This window comes from Phyllostomus discolor, chromosome 2 (genome assembly GCF_004126475.2).
Source record: "Phyllostomus discolor isolate MPI-MPIP mPhyDis1 chromosome 2, mPhyDis1.pri.v3, whole genome shotgun sequence".
Taxonomy (NCBI): Eukaryota; Metazoa; Chordata; class Mammalia; order Chiroptera; family Phyllostomidae; genus Phyllostomus; species Phyllostomus discolor.
In genome coordinates, this window is record NC_040904.2 from 185,455,767 (window position 1) to 185,470,080 (window position 14,314).

Below are 14,314 nucleotides of genomic sequence, written 5' to 3' on the forward strand. Positions count from 1 at the left end.
TTAGCACATATCACATTCTTTGACACAAGTATAGAAAGGAGCTATTCCTGATCTTAAAATAACAACATGATTTCAAGGAGATAGGATTATTCACAATCAATATAGTAGCACTGATTAGCTTGTCTTATTTAGATAAGGTAGCCTACAGTTGTCAACCAGTTGCTGGTCTAAAATATCACATGCAGTCCTGGCTGGTGTGGCTCAGCAGACTGAGCGCTGGCCTGCAAACCGAAAGGTCACTGGTTCGATTCCCAGCCAGGACACATGCCTTGGGGGTGGGCCAGGTCCCCAGTTGGGGGTATGTGAGAGGAAATTGATTGCTGTTTTTCTCCCTTCTTTCCCCTCTCTCTAAAAATAAATAAAATCTTTAAAAGATAAATAAGTGAATACGTAAAATATCACAAGCAGACCACAAGGTCCACAAAGGAAAGTTTCTCTTTACATATAAGTCTATGATTAATTCGCTGAATGGTAAGTGAACTTACACCAATCAAGAGCCTCGACTTTGCCTGTCCCCCACCTAGAAGAGAGTGGATAAAATGAGGTCATAATGGCAAGAAAAAATAGAGGGACAGGCTAATAGCTGAGAAAACACCTCATTTTTCTTAGAGAAGTAACTCACGTATGTTCCAAGAAAACACCTGCGCTAGAATATTTAAAAGGCGATTTCTGTTCTACCTGGTATAAGAAAAAAAATGGTTTTACCTGTTTTTTTCTTTCGGAAGGTTTGGAAAGGTAAAGAGGGTGATTTAACCTAAAGTTAAAGAACTCCTGAGATTTATTTTCACACTCAGAAAATTTTCAAAAACTGTTATGGCCAGTTAATACAAAGTATGTCCTGGCTACTCCTTAGTGCTGCAATTCTCTCGTGTGGGAGCACTCGCATTTGTGTGCATTTTTTTTTTAAAAAAACACACCTTTATTTCGTGGGTAACCCAAGTGACCACTTTAATACAAAAATTGCATTCTATTTCCTAATTTAAGAAATAAATATCAAAATTACTATTAACATACTGTCATTTACAGCCAATATAACTCTTCTGAGTAACATGTTAGACAAAGCAAGCTTTATCAGGTAGTGTTTTATATGTGTAACTGTGGCAATGAGGTTGAAAATTTATCCACTGGGCATAAAAAATATGTATTTTAAAAACTCATTCCCACATAAGAAATTTTGGTTGTTTCTTATTAAACTCAGATGCAAACCATTTCCATGTGCTCTGAATCATGAATTTCCCATGAGAAAGAAAGAAGGATTTAATTTAGAATAAGAGACACAGGGTACCATAGTGGTTTGGCAATCCTGGCAACCCTGGTAATGAAGCCAGTCTCAGGACTCGAACTCCCACAAGGACCCAACCCATAGAGGCGGCCACACGCCCAGAATGTTGCCCGATCAGAGCAAGGCAAACAGGCGTGGAAACTGTGGAAGCTATCGTGTGCCTCAAACGTAGGTGGAAAGCTATTCGGCTAAGAGCTCAGATGTGTGCTTACAACCCTTTTGATTTCAGGATCCTCCTGCTCAAACCAAAAAAAGCATTGTACATTCTCAATTTGGCCTTGGGTTTATTATACTTTAAACTATACTCTCCAGCTTGTTTTAAAATTGAATAGCTTTTATCAATAGAAATCATACAGCCATATCACTTTGAGATTCCAACAGTCTCAAATTATATTACAAAAAACCGTATTTGTAGCAGTGACTTAGCTATCTCATTTAATAATAAATCAATTGGTTCTATGGTAGTCCAGTAATTTTTAAAATGATGTTAAATGTAGAATTCACTAAAGTTTTTACAGATAACTATTTTACTTCATTTTTTATTTTTTCAATAAAAGGAGGAAAATATGCTGCAATCTGACTACCACAATGACCGTTTCTGCAATTTATTTTTAAACTGAAAATATGCCAGCATGCAAAATTGTGCCTTCAATTAAAGGCAATGTTTTAAGAATAAAAGAAAAACACTAAAAGCACCCCCTTTTTTTGAGAAACTGAATTTTGAGTCTTCGTTATGTTAAGAAATAACCACTGAGTTAGCAATCTAAAAGATTATAATTTTTCTTGCAAAACATGAAAAGTATATATTTCCTTTCCCCACATTTCGTTCTAAATGCCATGTGCCTTTAACTTACAACTAACTGCTTCCAGACATCCTGCCCAGACCTCAGTGATTCATTTACCCACCATCTACAAATTTTCCTAGGTCTTAACCCTTTATCTTCTACCCTTTCTTTTCTCCTCTCATCTTTTAGAAAATGGATCATCTCACATTACTTGGGGAAAAAGAAAGAACTTGAAAAGAACTCATCAGGTAGAAGCACCTCACTGAAATTCACTCGCTACATTAAATTTTCAAATCATCATTGTAATAACTACCTCTTGGGCATCTCACACAGGGCTGCTCGCACACTCAGCTGTCACATACTGTGCTTGAAACCTGACAGTCCATCCTCATACAGACCCTCTGGGGTAGTACTAACTTCTCTTTGCAAATGGGAAAGGTAAAATGGGCTCGCAGCGTCTACAAAGCTGTCAGAAGTCACGAGCGCACGCGGATAAGGTGCCTCCAGGCCCCAAGGCGCATCTTTCTAGTGCCTCACCTTTCAAAGGTTGCCCCTTTCCTTGACTCTTTTTAATTTATTGTTTTTATTGTTGTTCAGTTACAGTTGTCCCTATCCACCCCCCCCATCGCTCTCCCCAGCCCCGTCCAACTCCTGCTCCCCAAGACAATCCCCACCCCATTGTCCTTATCCATGGGTCCTTTGTACATGTTCCCCTTCTTTCTCCCATCATTCACAGCCCTGGTCACTGTCAGTTTGTTCTTTATTTCCATGTCTCTGGTTCTATTTGGCTCGTTTGTTTCATTGAGCAGGTTCCACTTATACGTAAGATCATATGGTATTTGTCTTTCACTGCCTGGCTTATTTCACTTAGCATAATGCTCTCTGGTCCCACCCATGCTGTCTCAAAGGGTAGGAGCTCCTTTTTTCTTTCTGCTGCCTAGTATTCCATTGTGTAAATGCACCACAGTTGTTTTCTTTAGGATTTTCATTTACTTATTTTTAAATAGAGGGGACAAGAGTGAGAAAGAGAGGGAGAGAAACATCGATATGTGGTTGTCTCTTCCATGCCCTACACTGGGGAACCTGGTCCACAGCCCAGGCATGTGCCCTGACTGGAAATCGACCAGTGATCCTTTTGTTCACAGGTCATTGCTCAATCCACTGAGCCACACCAGCCAGGGCTGTACCACAGTTTTTTTGATCCACTCATTTTCACACTACTTCATACTAGGAAGACAAACAATCCATTAAAAAATGGGCAAAGGACCTGAACAGACATTTCTCCAAGGAGGACATACAGAGGGACCATAGACACATGAAAAAAATGCTCAGCATCACTAGCTATCAGAGAGATGCAAATTAAAACCACAATGAGATACCACTTCACACTGGTCAGAATGGCCATCATTAACAAAGCAACAAACAACAGGTGCTGGAGAGGTTGTGGAGAAAAGGGAACCCTAGTGCACTGTTGGTAGGAATGCACACTGGTGCAGCCAGTGTGGAAAACAGTATGGAATTTTCTCAAAAAGATAAAACGGAACTATCTTTTGACCCAGCAATTCTGCTGCTGGGAGTATATCTTAAGAATCCTGAAACACCAATCCAAAAGAACCTACACACCTCAATGTTCATAGAAGGGTTATTTACAGTAGCCAAGTGCTGGAAACAGCCTAAGTGCCTTTCTTGACTCTTATCACAGCCAACAATACTTTTTAGCTCTGCCTTACATCTTCTCCCATGTTTCTGCTCCATGGTACAAAAAACAAACAGAACAAAGCACTATACTTTCTTTAGAGGCCCTGCCCCTCTTCCATGGACTGTAAACATGCCAGCTCCCTAGTGGCTCCTTCTATCTCATCACCTAGTGCTCCTCCAGTCTACATCTAACTGGAAATAGTGGCACCTCCCCTGATTCTAATGTAATGGTAAGCTCAGTACCTCTTTTCCATCTTCCTATTCTCTAAGGCTTCACAATCACCTTCCACTCTGAGCTACTCAGACAAAATTATCACAACGCATTTACAAATGTTACTTCTCATTTCCATGATTACAGGTACCAAAGCATTGAAGTACAAATAATAAATGTAAAGAATGGGTTTTATAAAAGTACCCAAAAGGAATGGGAAATCGTGCCTTTCCCAGTGGGAAGGTATAAGTATGATGTAATGCTGTAAGTACAAAGCTGAAAGCATTATTATAGACTAAAAACAATAAAGATAAAAAATCAGCCCTGGCTGGTGTGGTTCAGTGGATTGAGTGCTGGCCTGAGAACCAAAGGGTCACCCGTTCAATTCCTAGTCTAGGGCACACACCTGGGTTGCCGGCCAGGTCCCCAATAGGGGGCATGTAAGAGGCGATCACACATTGATGTTTCTGTCTCTTCCCCTCTCTAAAATAAATAAATAAGTGAATAAAAATAGTAAAAATAAAAATTTCAAAATATGTGGCTCAGAGACAAATTCAACTGTTTTAGTTTTTGGTTATTTATAGGTAATTTCTAAATCATCTCACACAAAAAAACCCTTCTTAAATAGAAATCAACATACACATTTAGATTCTAGAAAACAAACACTTCATAATAGCCCTGGCTGGTGTGGCTCAGTGGATTGAGCACTAGCCTGTGAACCAAAAGGTCTGTGGTTCAATTCCCAGTCAGGGCATATGCCTGGGTTGTGGGCCAGGTCCCCAGTAGGGGGTGCGTGAGTGGCAACTACACACTGATGTTTCTCTCCCTCTGTTCTTCCCTCCCTTCCCTTCTCTCTAAAAATAAGTTAACAAAAAACAAAACAAAACAAAACAAAAAAAACCCCACTTGATAATAGATTTTAAAAATTTTGTAAGTAATGCAAGACTAATTCAATTAACACCATGAACAAAATCTACTTATCACATATATAACTATTACCCATACTGAGTGTTATAGCACAATTACATTTTAGATCACCTGCAAATTACATTATAAGCAAAAATGACTAAAATTTAGTTGCTTGTAAATCATTTTTGAGTGATTCTTAACTTTTAAATGGGAAGTTTAAATGACACTGTGGTTAAAACATAAGTATGATTCTTAAAATATTCTAACCACCAAAATAATCTGTACTCTACCAAAATAATTCTCTGCCAACAATCCAAGAATCAGGTGCCATTTCCGGCTGCCACCCAGAAGCCACCCTATAACAGGAGACAGCAAACAACAGCTCCATCATTGCTGCAGTTCAGGCTCTTATGTCCCCAAGACTCTTAAAGCCCCCACCAAATATTAGCTAAATGTGAAAGGGCTGGCAGAGTGAGATTTCCTGACAGGAAGTAAAACTATGTTACTTTCTTGCCTTAAAAAGTTGTTGGCTCTCTGCCTTATCTCTGATGTAAAACACACAGGTTTACTCACCTACAATTTAATGAGTGAGAAGCCTGATTATTTGATCTAAGGTTCAAGTGTATTATTAAATGATCTGTGCAAAAGACACTTGTAAAACCATATAACAGAATGAAAATAATCACAGGGCATATTTTAGTGGTGTAAATGTATTTTTGAAAAATTAGTTACCTGTATAAAAAATACATATCACTAATTGCAAAAGCCTGTTGAGGTTTTAAAATAAAACTAAGCAGAACCCCAACTCAGAAATATGTCAGTGTTAAGAAATGTTCTTCTTGGTGTTTAAAAGCAATAATGTGACATGTGTCTGACTTAATGAAATTGTAGGATATATATATGTGTGTGTGTGTATATATATCCCCTTATACTCCCTAATTAATGCTAGTTATTAATGTCTTATTGTAACATTAAATGAAGGAAGCAAATTTAAAGTTAAATTTAAGCATCAAGTTTTTTGTGTCATACATTACTTGAATGTTAAGCTAATTCTAACCTACACATGAATAAACACACAATTTCAAAAGATACAATTTTATTGTAGATGAAACATTCTTTCCTAGAGTCAAACTGATAGAATAAATAGCTCAATTTGAAAAGAAAAAAATCAGCAGGCCTTTAATTTTGTTATTATTATTCATTGCAGAATATTTAATTATTTTAATACCATGAGCTGCATCTAAATAGTCACTTCAGGAACAAAAAGGTAGCTGCTAGTAAGTCAAATGACACCTCCAGGAAAAAGAAAAAAAAGTAGACTTTCCTTCAAAATGGCTGTACTGCAGTGTAACTTAAATATTTTCATTCACTCAGGATGAGAAAGGCACTGGTGAGATAGCCTTACTAACGTTATAAACAAACAGAAAGAGTATTAAACAAAAAGGTAAGGCGGAGATGCGATTAGGGACTGATGTTGATTAGACAGGGAAGAGCAGGGAAGATGTCACAGGAGGGGCTACCATTTGAATTACGCCTCAGGATCAGCAGCAGTAGTCAGATGTGGCTAGAATTTTAGCAGAGATTCAAAGGAAGGAGCATAGAAACAGGGCCGAAAAATCTAGGTTTTAAGTAACAACATATTTATGCATATAAAATTTGTAATGTAAGTTTTGAAAATATATTTGCTCCACTCTTGTCATTTCAATTGCAAAATTTTAACTCTGAAAGCATCTAAATACTTAATGTAGTTATGTGATGCACACAGCACTTAATTAAGGCTCAGTTCAGTCAGCAGCAAATCATTATCCCTAAGCCCTGAGAAATTTCTCACTTACAGGAGAGGCAAGAGTGAGACAGAACTCTGACCCAGAATAGCCGGGTAAGGCCCACTTTCTAAAGCAGAGACACAGATAGAGCAGCAGAGCAGCAATGAAATCCACTGGCCCCTGCAGTACACTGTGATGGGAGTATTATATCCCAGAGACACATTCCCTTCTAACTGAGGACGAGGCCACGGCATGCTAGTAGTTGGTTAGGTAACTAGCAGGTTTTCATCATCACAGTGAAGATGAATCTCTGTAATACAAAGCTCAAGACATATTCACCTCATTTGTGTAACTTGCTTAATCAATTCACTTGTTTATGCTCAAATATTTATTAAGCATGTAATATACACAAGGTTTTGTACTGTCCACCACTAGGAAACAAAAATATAGTGCAAGACTATATGCATCTTGAAGAATATTATTTCATCTGAGTTTACTAACCTAAATTCCAAACTTGAAGAATAAAGAGCACAATTATACTTTTCCACCGGCTTCGGTATTGGTGGAAAGGTTCTTCAAAGCTGCTTTATTCATCAGAAAACAGACAAGCACTTTATCCATTACTGCTTTAGACTTGAGTAAAATCTTTATCCCAATTTCAGGTTATTTCCCTGCAGCTCTCTGCTCATCTCCTGGTGTTTTTTTCTTTGCCATATTTAATTTCCTGTCCATACAAAAAACTTTAAGTAGCTTCTCCTCACTTGAACTTCAATGGTATTCAGGCCAGTGACCTCTGATGTCACGATGCCTCAAAAACATCTTTGTTTAAAATGTATAGTGATATATTCCACTTCATCACCATTACATAATTTACTGATTAAGTTTAAAATATAAGCTCTTTGAAAACTATGATAAAATATTTTAAGTGGATTCAAGATAAATTTTTAAAGAGAATAAAAATATTCATGAGTTCCCCATAACTTTTCTAGCTCTGGGCACAATTTTTAGTTGGAAGCTGAAAATTCTGCAACATAAGGGAAAAATTGTGGATCTTGAAATAAGGCCGTCAAGTCAAATAAAATGAACTTGAAACCCTACTTCTATATTTCTTATGCTTCTAAATATAGAAGTAATATAATGTACTAAGAATCATAATATGAAGCAGTTACCATAATTCCTCAAATGTGCTATCTTTGCACATTCACATATAAAAAGCTCACTTAGATCATTTTCCTTCAACACCTAACCACCTTATTCACATACAAAATATGTAAAACAAGTCTTATTCTTTAATTGCTTCAGAAAACTGATGTGAAAATATTTAATATATTTGTTAAGAATTTCTATATTGCTTTTTCCTCAACCAGACTTAAAAAGTAGAGAGTGCCTGTTCTTTAAGAGAAAACTTTGAAATTTCCTCTAAAGGACCTTGAAATCACAAGCATGCTACTGAACCTGCAGGAAAGGAATTATGCCTAAAATGGCAAAATTTAAAAGACATTAAAGGCTTCAGTTTGTACCATATAAATAGCATGAAATTAGAATAGTATCATATATCCACTCAAAGTGGAGAAAAAGTTTTAAGAAAAACAGCTGCATAAAATATCCTAATAATCTAATTGTTGAACTAATACTTTCAGAACTAAATAAATTTACAGTAGTGCAATTCAAAGAGACATGAATTAATATTGTGAAGAAATAAATCTTTAAAGACATGTTACTGAGCCTTTACAATCAATGGCTGTAATACTTTATTTTCTTTAAATGCCAAAATATTGTCTACAATAAAATCTGCTGTCATTATATTGCTCTTAAATTTTACATTAATGAGGACTCTTATTTTGAATTACATTACTGAAACAGCCCAAGTAATTAAAAAATTAAATAAATATCAGCAGCTTCAAACTGTTAAGTAGTTTAGACTAATATTAATATACTTTAATAAAAGCATGATGTAACAATATTGTTAGCATCTCCATAGGAACTTCTGAGAATTATTCACTTAATTCTCTTTATGAAAAAAGAAAAAAATCAAATCAAGTTTCTCCTCTAAGTTAAAAAAAGTAAATAAGGTAAGTTTAACAATTTTAATGAAAATCTTTAGGCTTTAAAGCAATTTACAACTACCATGCATTAGCTTAAAGTTAAATAGAGTCTAAGAGGAAGATTACATCTTAAAATGCTGAAGTCATTTGAAAACCAAATAATGCATTAAATTTCCACAATATAATCAGTGATGGAAACATTTATAACATGTAAATCCTTTTCATGAGGCACTGAACCTGGCATTAGGGCTACAAGATTACTTACCACAGAATCATTAACAGAAAAAAAAAAGAACTACTGCTTATTTAGCCATTAACTATTTACATCTAAAAGTAGCAAGAACTACTCACCAGCCTTCATTAAAATCACATTTGTAAACAGACATTCAACTACAGGCAAAAAAGGATACTGGAATACAAAAAGGACTGTACTCCTTTGTCTTTGAGCTGCTCCCAAATGAGCACCGTGGACTAAGCAGTCAGGAAATGCTCCTCGCTGTCAGGCTGGCCTGCCACTCTGTAAGTCTGACACCACTGACGTCACACACCAGCATGTCACTGCAGCCGCAAATTAAGGCAGCCTCATCAGGAAGAATTTGTTGTGATCATGCATGCTTTCCAATCCTACGAGTAAAATGTGACTGCCAAGTCCCTTAAAGCTGGCATATAGCACAGGGTAAAACACCAGCATGTATGTTTGCAAACAGCATATATGTTTGCAAACAGCTCTTGAGAAACTTAAAATAACCGTAGCTCCAATAAATATACATTTCTTGTTAAAACTGTAAGTGTAACAATTTAAATGACTCCTTTAAAAATATTTTGTTGTTGTTTCTGAAAGTTGATACATACTTATATTTCAAAATTTTAACCAATAAAAGGTATAAAGAAAGCTAAAATTGCCTGGAGTTCTACCACCCAGAAATGGTAACAGCTACTCACATTTATTGTTCCTTATTAAGTCAAGCACTTACTGAATGACACAGGCTCTGTTATTATCTTTATTTTACTAAAGAGACTGAGGCACAAAACAGTTAGGGACCAGGTCCACGGTCACAATGTTAATAAGTAATTCAGCAGGATTCAAACCCAGGTAGAGGGTCTCTGCTGCCTACACATTTCATCACTAAGTTATACTGTCTAGCAGTAAAGGTAACAGCTGCTAACATTCTGGTGCACATCCTTTAAGACCAGAGTTTGTGTACTTAAAGATATATTTAGTCAACACAAGGAAATAAAACTATGTATGCTGTTTTGCAACTCACTCTAATTCAACAATATGTCATGAACAGCTTTCCACGTCAGTAATTATATGCCTAATTTTTCCTTTTTGGATGACTGGCCATCCAAGGTTTAGATCACAATGATCTAAACCTGTTTACCACTGAACACTTAACTTTAAATTTTTTGTTATTATGAACAATACTTAATATATATAACTGGCCAGGCATCTCTGTGCTTTCTGTGTTTAGATGCAAAAGATAAGCCTTAGAAGTGGGACCGATAGGACAAAGCATGTAGGTGTTTTCAGCATTTACATGACATGTCCTCCAAAAAGGTAACACCTTATGTTTGTACCTCAGTACATTAGATTTCTCTTTTCCTCACATACTGGGTACTGATATTAATTTTCCTTCTTTGCAAATACAGAGTACATGGCATCACAAAGTTCTAACTTTGTGTGTGTGTGTTTCATTTGCAAGTGAGGTCAATCAAGCCTTTCTTCACGTGCCCGTTCTCACGGTAGTCCAGTTTAATATTCACAAGGATGCATGTAGGTTCTAGAATATGATGACCAGAGTCGAAGCCCAGCTCTTCTCAACAGTTCTCTTACCATAGGCAAGCTTTTGGTCTCTCCATGCCTCAATGTCCTTATAGGAAACATAAAGTAATTTAATCCTCATGGGATTATGGTGAGAGCTGTATGAGAAAAACCATGTAAGCAACTGGAATAGAACCTGCCACATGTGTTTAATTAAATGTTAACTCATATTTAATAGCCTACTAGATTTCTTCTGCCTTTCATCCAAAATGGTGAGTCTACACAGAGTATGGACAACCATTCATTGTGGGGAGGGAGGTATAAGGGGGTTAAACAGTAATGGGAAAAATGCAATAAAAAATAAAAAAATAAAATGAATGAAAAAATCTTATTTAGAATGCTAATATTGTAAAAATGTTCAGATACCTCAGTGTGAGTTGTCTTACAACTCCATCTGGCATGTAACATAACTGGTGTTAAACCACACCTTTCATATGATACTATAACAAAAATCTAAAATAGCATCTCAAGTTGAGAAAACAAAATTGTTTCATCATGTAGTTTGAAATGTAGGCAAGCAAGCCAACACAGTTGGCTATAACCAGAGGGGACTGCATATGTTTTAGAAAGGCAATGATTCATGATCTTACCCATCTTTTTCTAAAGTGAAGGTTTTGCTAGTTTCAACTGCGTTCAATTTAAACGTCTCTTTAAAAAACACAAAATCCATTCTAGAAAACATCAAAAAGAAGTCAACAAAATATGTTTTCCACAGTTGGAAAAGCAAAGGACAACCCCTTTCAAATGACATAACAATCTATAAACTGAATATATGATGGTTAAAATGTAGTCAGCTCATTATTCCTAACCCCAAATCAAAGCCGGCCTGTTTCCGCCAGGACAGTCATTATGCTAGCAGATCGGGTTTAGGTGAATTCGTTATTTTATACGCTATAAAATTACCCCATCTGAAGGCAGATATTTCTGTAATAAAATTACAGCATAATGTATATGCAGAATCACACAGTGGCATACTGGTTTAGCATATTGCTGTCAGGAGAAAAACAATCAATAATGAAGCAGCAGAGATCTGTCAGGAGAGTGTAAGAGATTACCAGGCATACTGAGAACTAACGAGCGGACCAAATGGTTGGTGAAGGAAATTACCGGCACCCTCACTATTCCTCTAGACCTGGGAGGCTCAGGCCCCTTCATCTCCCACCCAGTGATTACAGGACTTCCACAGGGAAACACTGGTCAGGCAATGAACATGAAAGAGGGAATGAGGTAAGGTTCCTCCTCTCAAGGCCAGAACAGCCTTGAACTGACAGTTTATTAGGGAGGAGAATGCTGTAAACAGATCATTATAACATAACCTGATTTGTGCAGCACAGCAGAGGAAGTGGCTAAATGCCTGAGGGAAATCTGGAAAAATGATTATGAACAGTGTAATGACAGCAGGCCTGACTATTTCAAGAGATTTCTGTTAGAGAAGGAAGTAGCTGTACAAGTACAAATTTAAGATGCAATCTAAAATTTACACCTATAAAAAGAGAAATTATTCATTTAAGGGAAAAAATGCATATGAACAGGGCAATTCTCACAAATGTTTTATAAAAGTTCTGTCCTGCTTTTCCCAAACATCAGCGATGGCTAGGTTAGCTTTCCCAATGCTGCCCCAACCACAGTTGAGGGAACAAAGTTGAGGCAGATATGAATGGGTGCTCCCCCTTCGTCAGAGGCAATAAACTGCCTTAAATCGGTAGTGACCCTAAAATCTCAATTAATCATGATTCTCTTTGCATGTATCTCCACGCTACCAGGCAGGAATCAAACTTCACCAAAAAGCCACAGGGAAAAACAGCCCAGCGAGGCCTGCTAAAGTGAGTGCCAAAAATTATGTGTTTCAGTGCGCCCCTCAGGTATGTTTGTGACAATGTTCGAGGATCAGGTGTGACAACTATCTTTTTTCAGTTCTTAGTGTTACTTCACTTTTCGGTGACATTTAAAGCTCCTGACCACTCACTTCTTGAAAATTCCACCCTTGACCTTGACTTAAGTGACCTGGTTCCCCAGTGCTCACTTTGTGAAACAGGATTTAGTCCAAATGACTCAATCCAGCACCTGATAATTTGGCACCAGTGTATTCATCACTAATACCCAATAAAGAAGTTCTTGACTGGGTAAGAAATAGATCTCCTACCAACCTCTTCTCCATAGTGTGTCCACATAGTGTTCTGTGTAACATGAAGCACTCAAATGTTGCATCAGTGGATTACTGATTTTTATCTCCTAGGTCATTTAGTACAATTTTTCAGATCAGAAAGAGGAAGAGCACACGTGCACATTTCCAAAGTGTGCTTTTTCCAGTACCACCAAGGAATGAACTCAATTCTCACGCCATCTGCCTGGAGAGAGCATCAGCACTCACTGGGAGGGGCTCCGTCCTATAACACTGCCTCCACTTCAGACTGGCCAGTCGAGAGTCCAGGTTGTTCCCTGTGCTACTGGCTGTAAACCAGAGGCACCCATGACTTCCTCCTTGGGTTTGATTAATTTGCTGGAAGGGCTCACAGAACTCAGAGGACATTCAGTTATGTTCACCGATTTATTATAAAGGATATAGAAGAATAGTCAGACGGAAAAGTACACAGGACAGGGTCTGGAAGCACCCCGAGCACGTGAGCTTCTGTCCCCAAGGAACTGGGGTGTACCAACCTCCTGGCAAGTAGGTGAATTCACAGGCAGGTAGCTCATCAGATCTTGTTGCAGCCCCGTCCCCAACCCTCCGCTTCCCCCTCTCAGGTCAGTGAGTGGGGCTGAGTGGTCTGACCCTACACACACACACACACACACACACACACACACACAGGGAGGCTATCCATTGCCCCTACTCTTAGCCACTTCATGAATGACAAAAGACACTGATCTGATCATTCTGGAAATTCCAAGAGTCTGAGCAGCTCTGTGCCAGAAACTGGGGACAAAAACCAAATATATTTCTTATCATGACACAATATTGAGCTACAAAGTTTCACAGAGGCAAAGTACTGGGTTGGCTAAAACGTCTGTAAGGGTTTTTCCCGTAAAATAAAAGACGCATTTTTCATTTTCAACAATAACTTTATTGATTTGGATATTTTGAGTATGGCAGCTATCTCCTGCATGGTATAATGTTGATTGTTCTCAATTAATGCCTCAATTTGATCACTATCAACTTCAACTGGTCTACCCGACTGTGGAGCATTGTCCAGAGAAATTTCCAGCACAAAACTACACAAACCACTTTTGACATGTTTGATCGGTCACAACGCCACCTCCATACATTGCAGGAATCTTTTTTTCAATTCAGGTCCATTTTTATGTTTGTTGAAATAATAAAGCATAATATGCTGAAAATGTTGTGTATTTTCTTCCATCTTCAATATTAAAATGGCTACACAAAAATTTACCGATTTTGGTTTTTTAAAAAATGCACACTGACATGCCAGCTGTCACAATACAAACCAACAAAATTGTTTTGTATTAAGTTAAAGCCAACTAAGCGCTACTAGAGCCATCATACAAAGGAAAAAAAAAACAACTTTCTGGCCAACCCAGTAAGAATACCAATAGTCTCTTTTTCTTTTCATCCCAAACTTCCATATTCACTTATCTTAGTGTATCACATACCATATCTTCATGACTCATTATCTTCTATTAATAAGTGGTAATCAGATAAAGAGTAATCAACTTATAGAAATTAATCACTCATATCTGATGACACCCTCCAATAGATTTTAAATACACTTCCTGTGCCGACCACTACGCCAGCTGGAGTTCAGTGGAGAAACAAACCATGACTCTACGGCAGACA

General features: G+C 37.5%; 1 protein-coding gene across 21 annotated transcripts in view; it reads right to left on the reverse strand.

The window, feature by feature from the left end:
- PLEKHA5 (pleckstrin homology domain containing A5) overlaps window positions 1–14,314 on the reverse strand; it is a 202,009-nt gene that overhangs the window by 86,509 nt on the left and 101,186 nt on the right. Inside the window, exon 1 of one of the 21 annotated variants that reach the window (XM_036019283.1) lies at window positions 9,048–9,373. The exons of the other annotated variants lie outside the window; for them this stretch is intronic. Within the exon in view, the coding sequence (XP_035875176.1) occupies window positions 9,048–9,082 (35 nt within the window). The 5' untranslated portion in view covers window positions 9,083–9,373. Of the gene's footprint in view, window positions 1–9,047; window positions 9,374–14,314 lie in introns of those variants that run through there. 21 annotated transcript variants of the gene reach the window in all.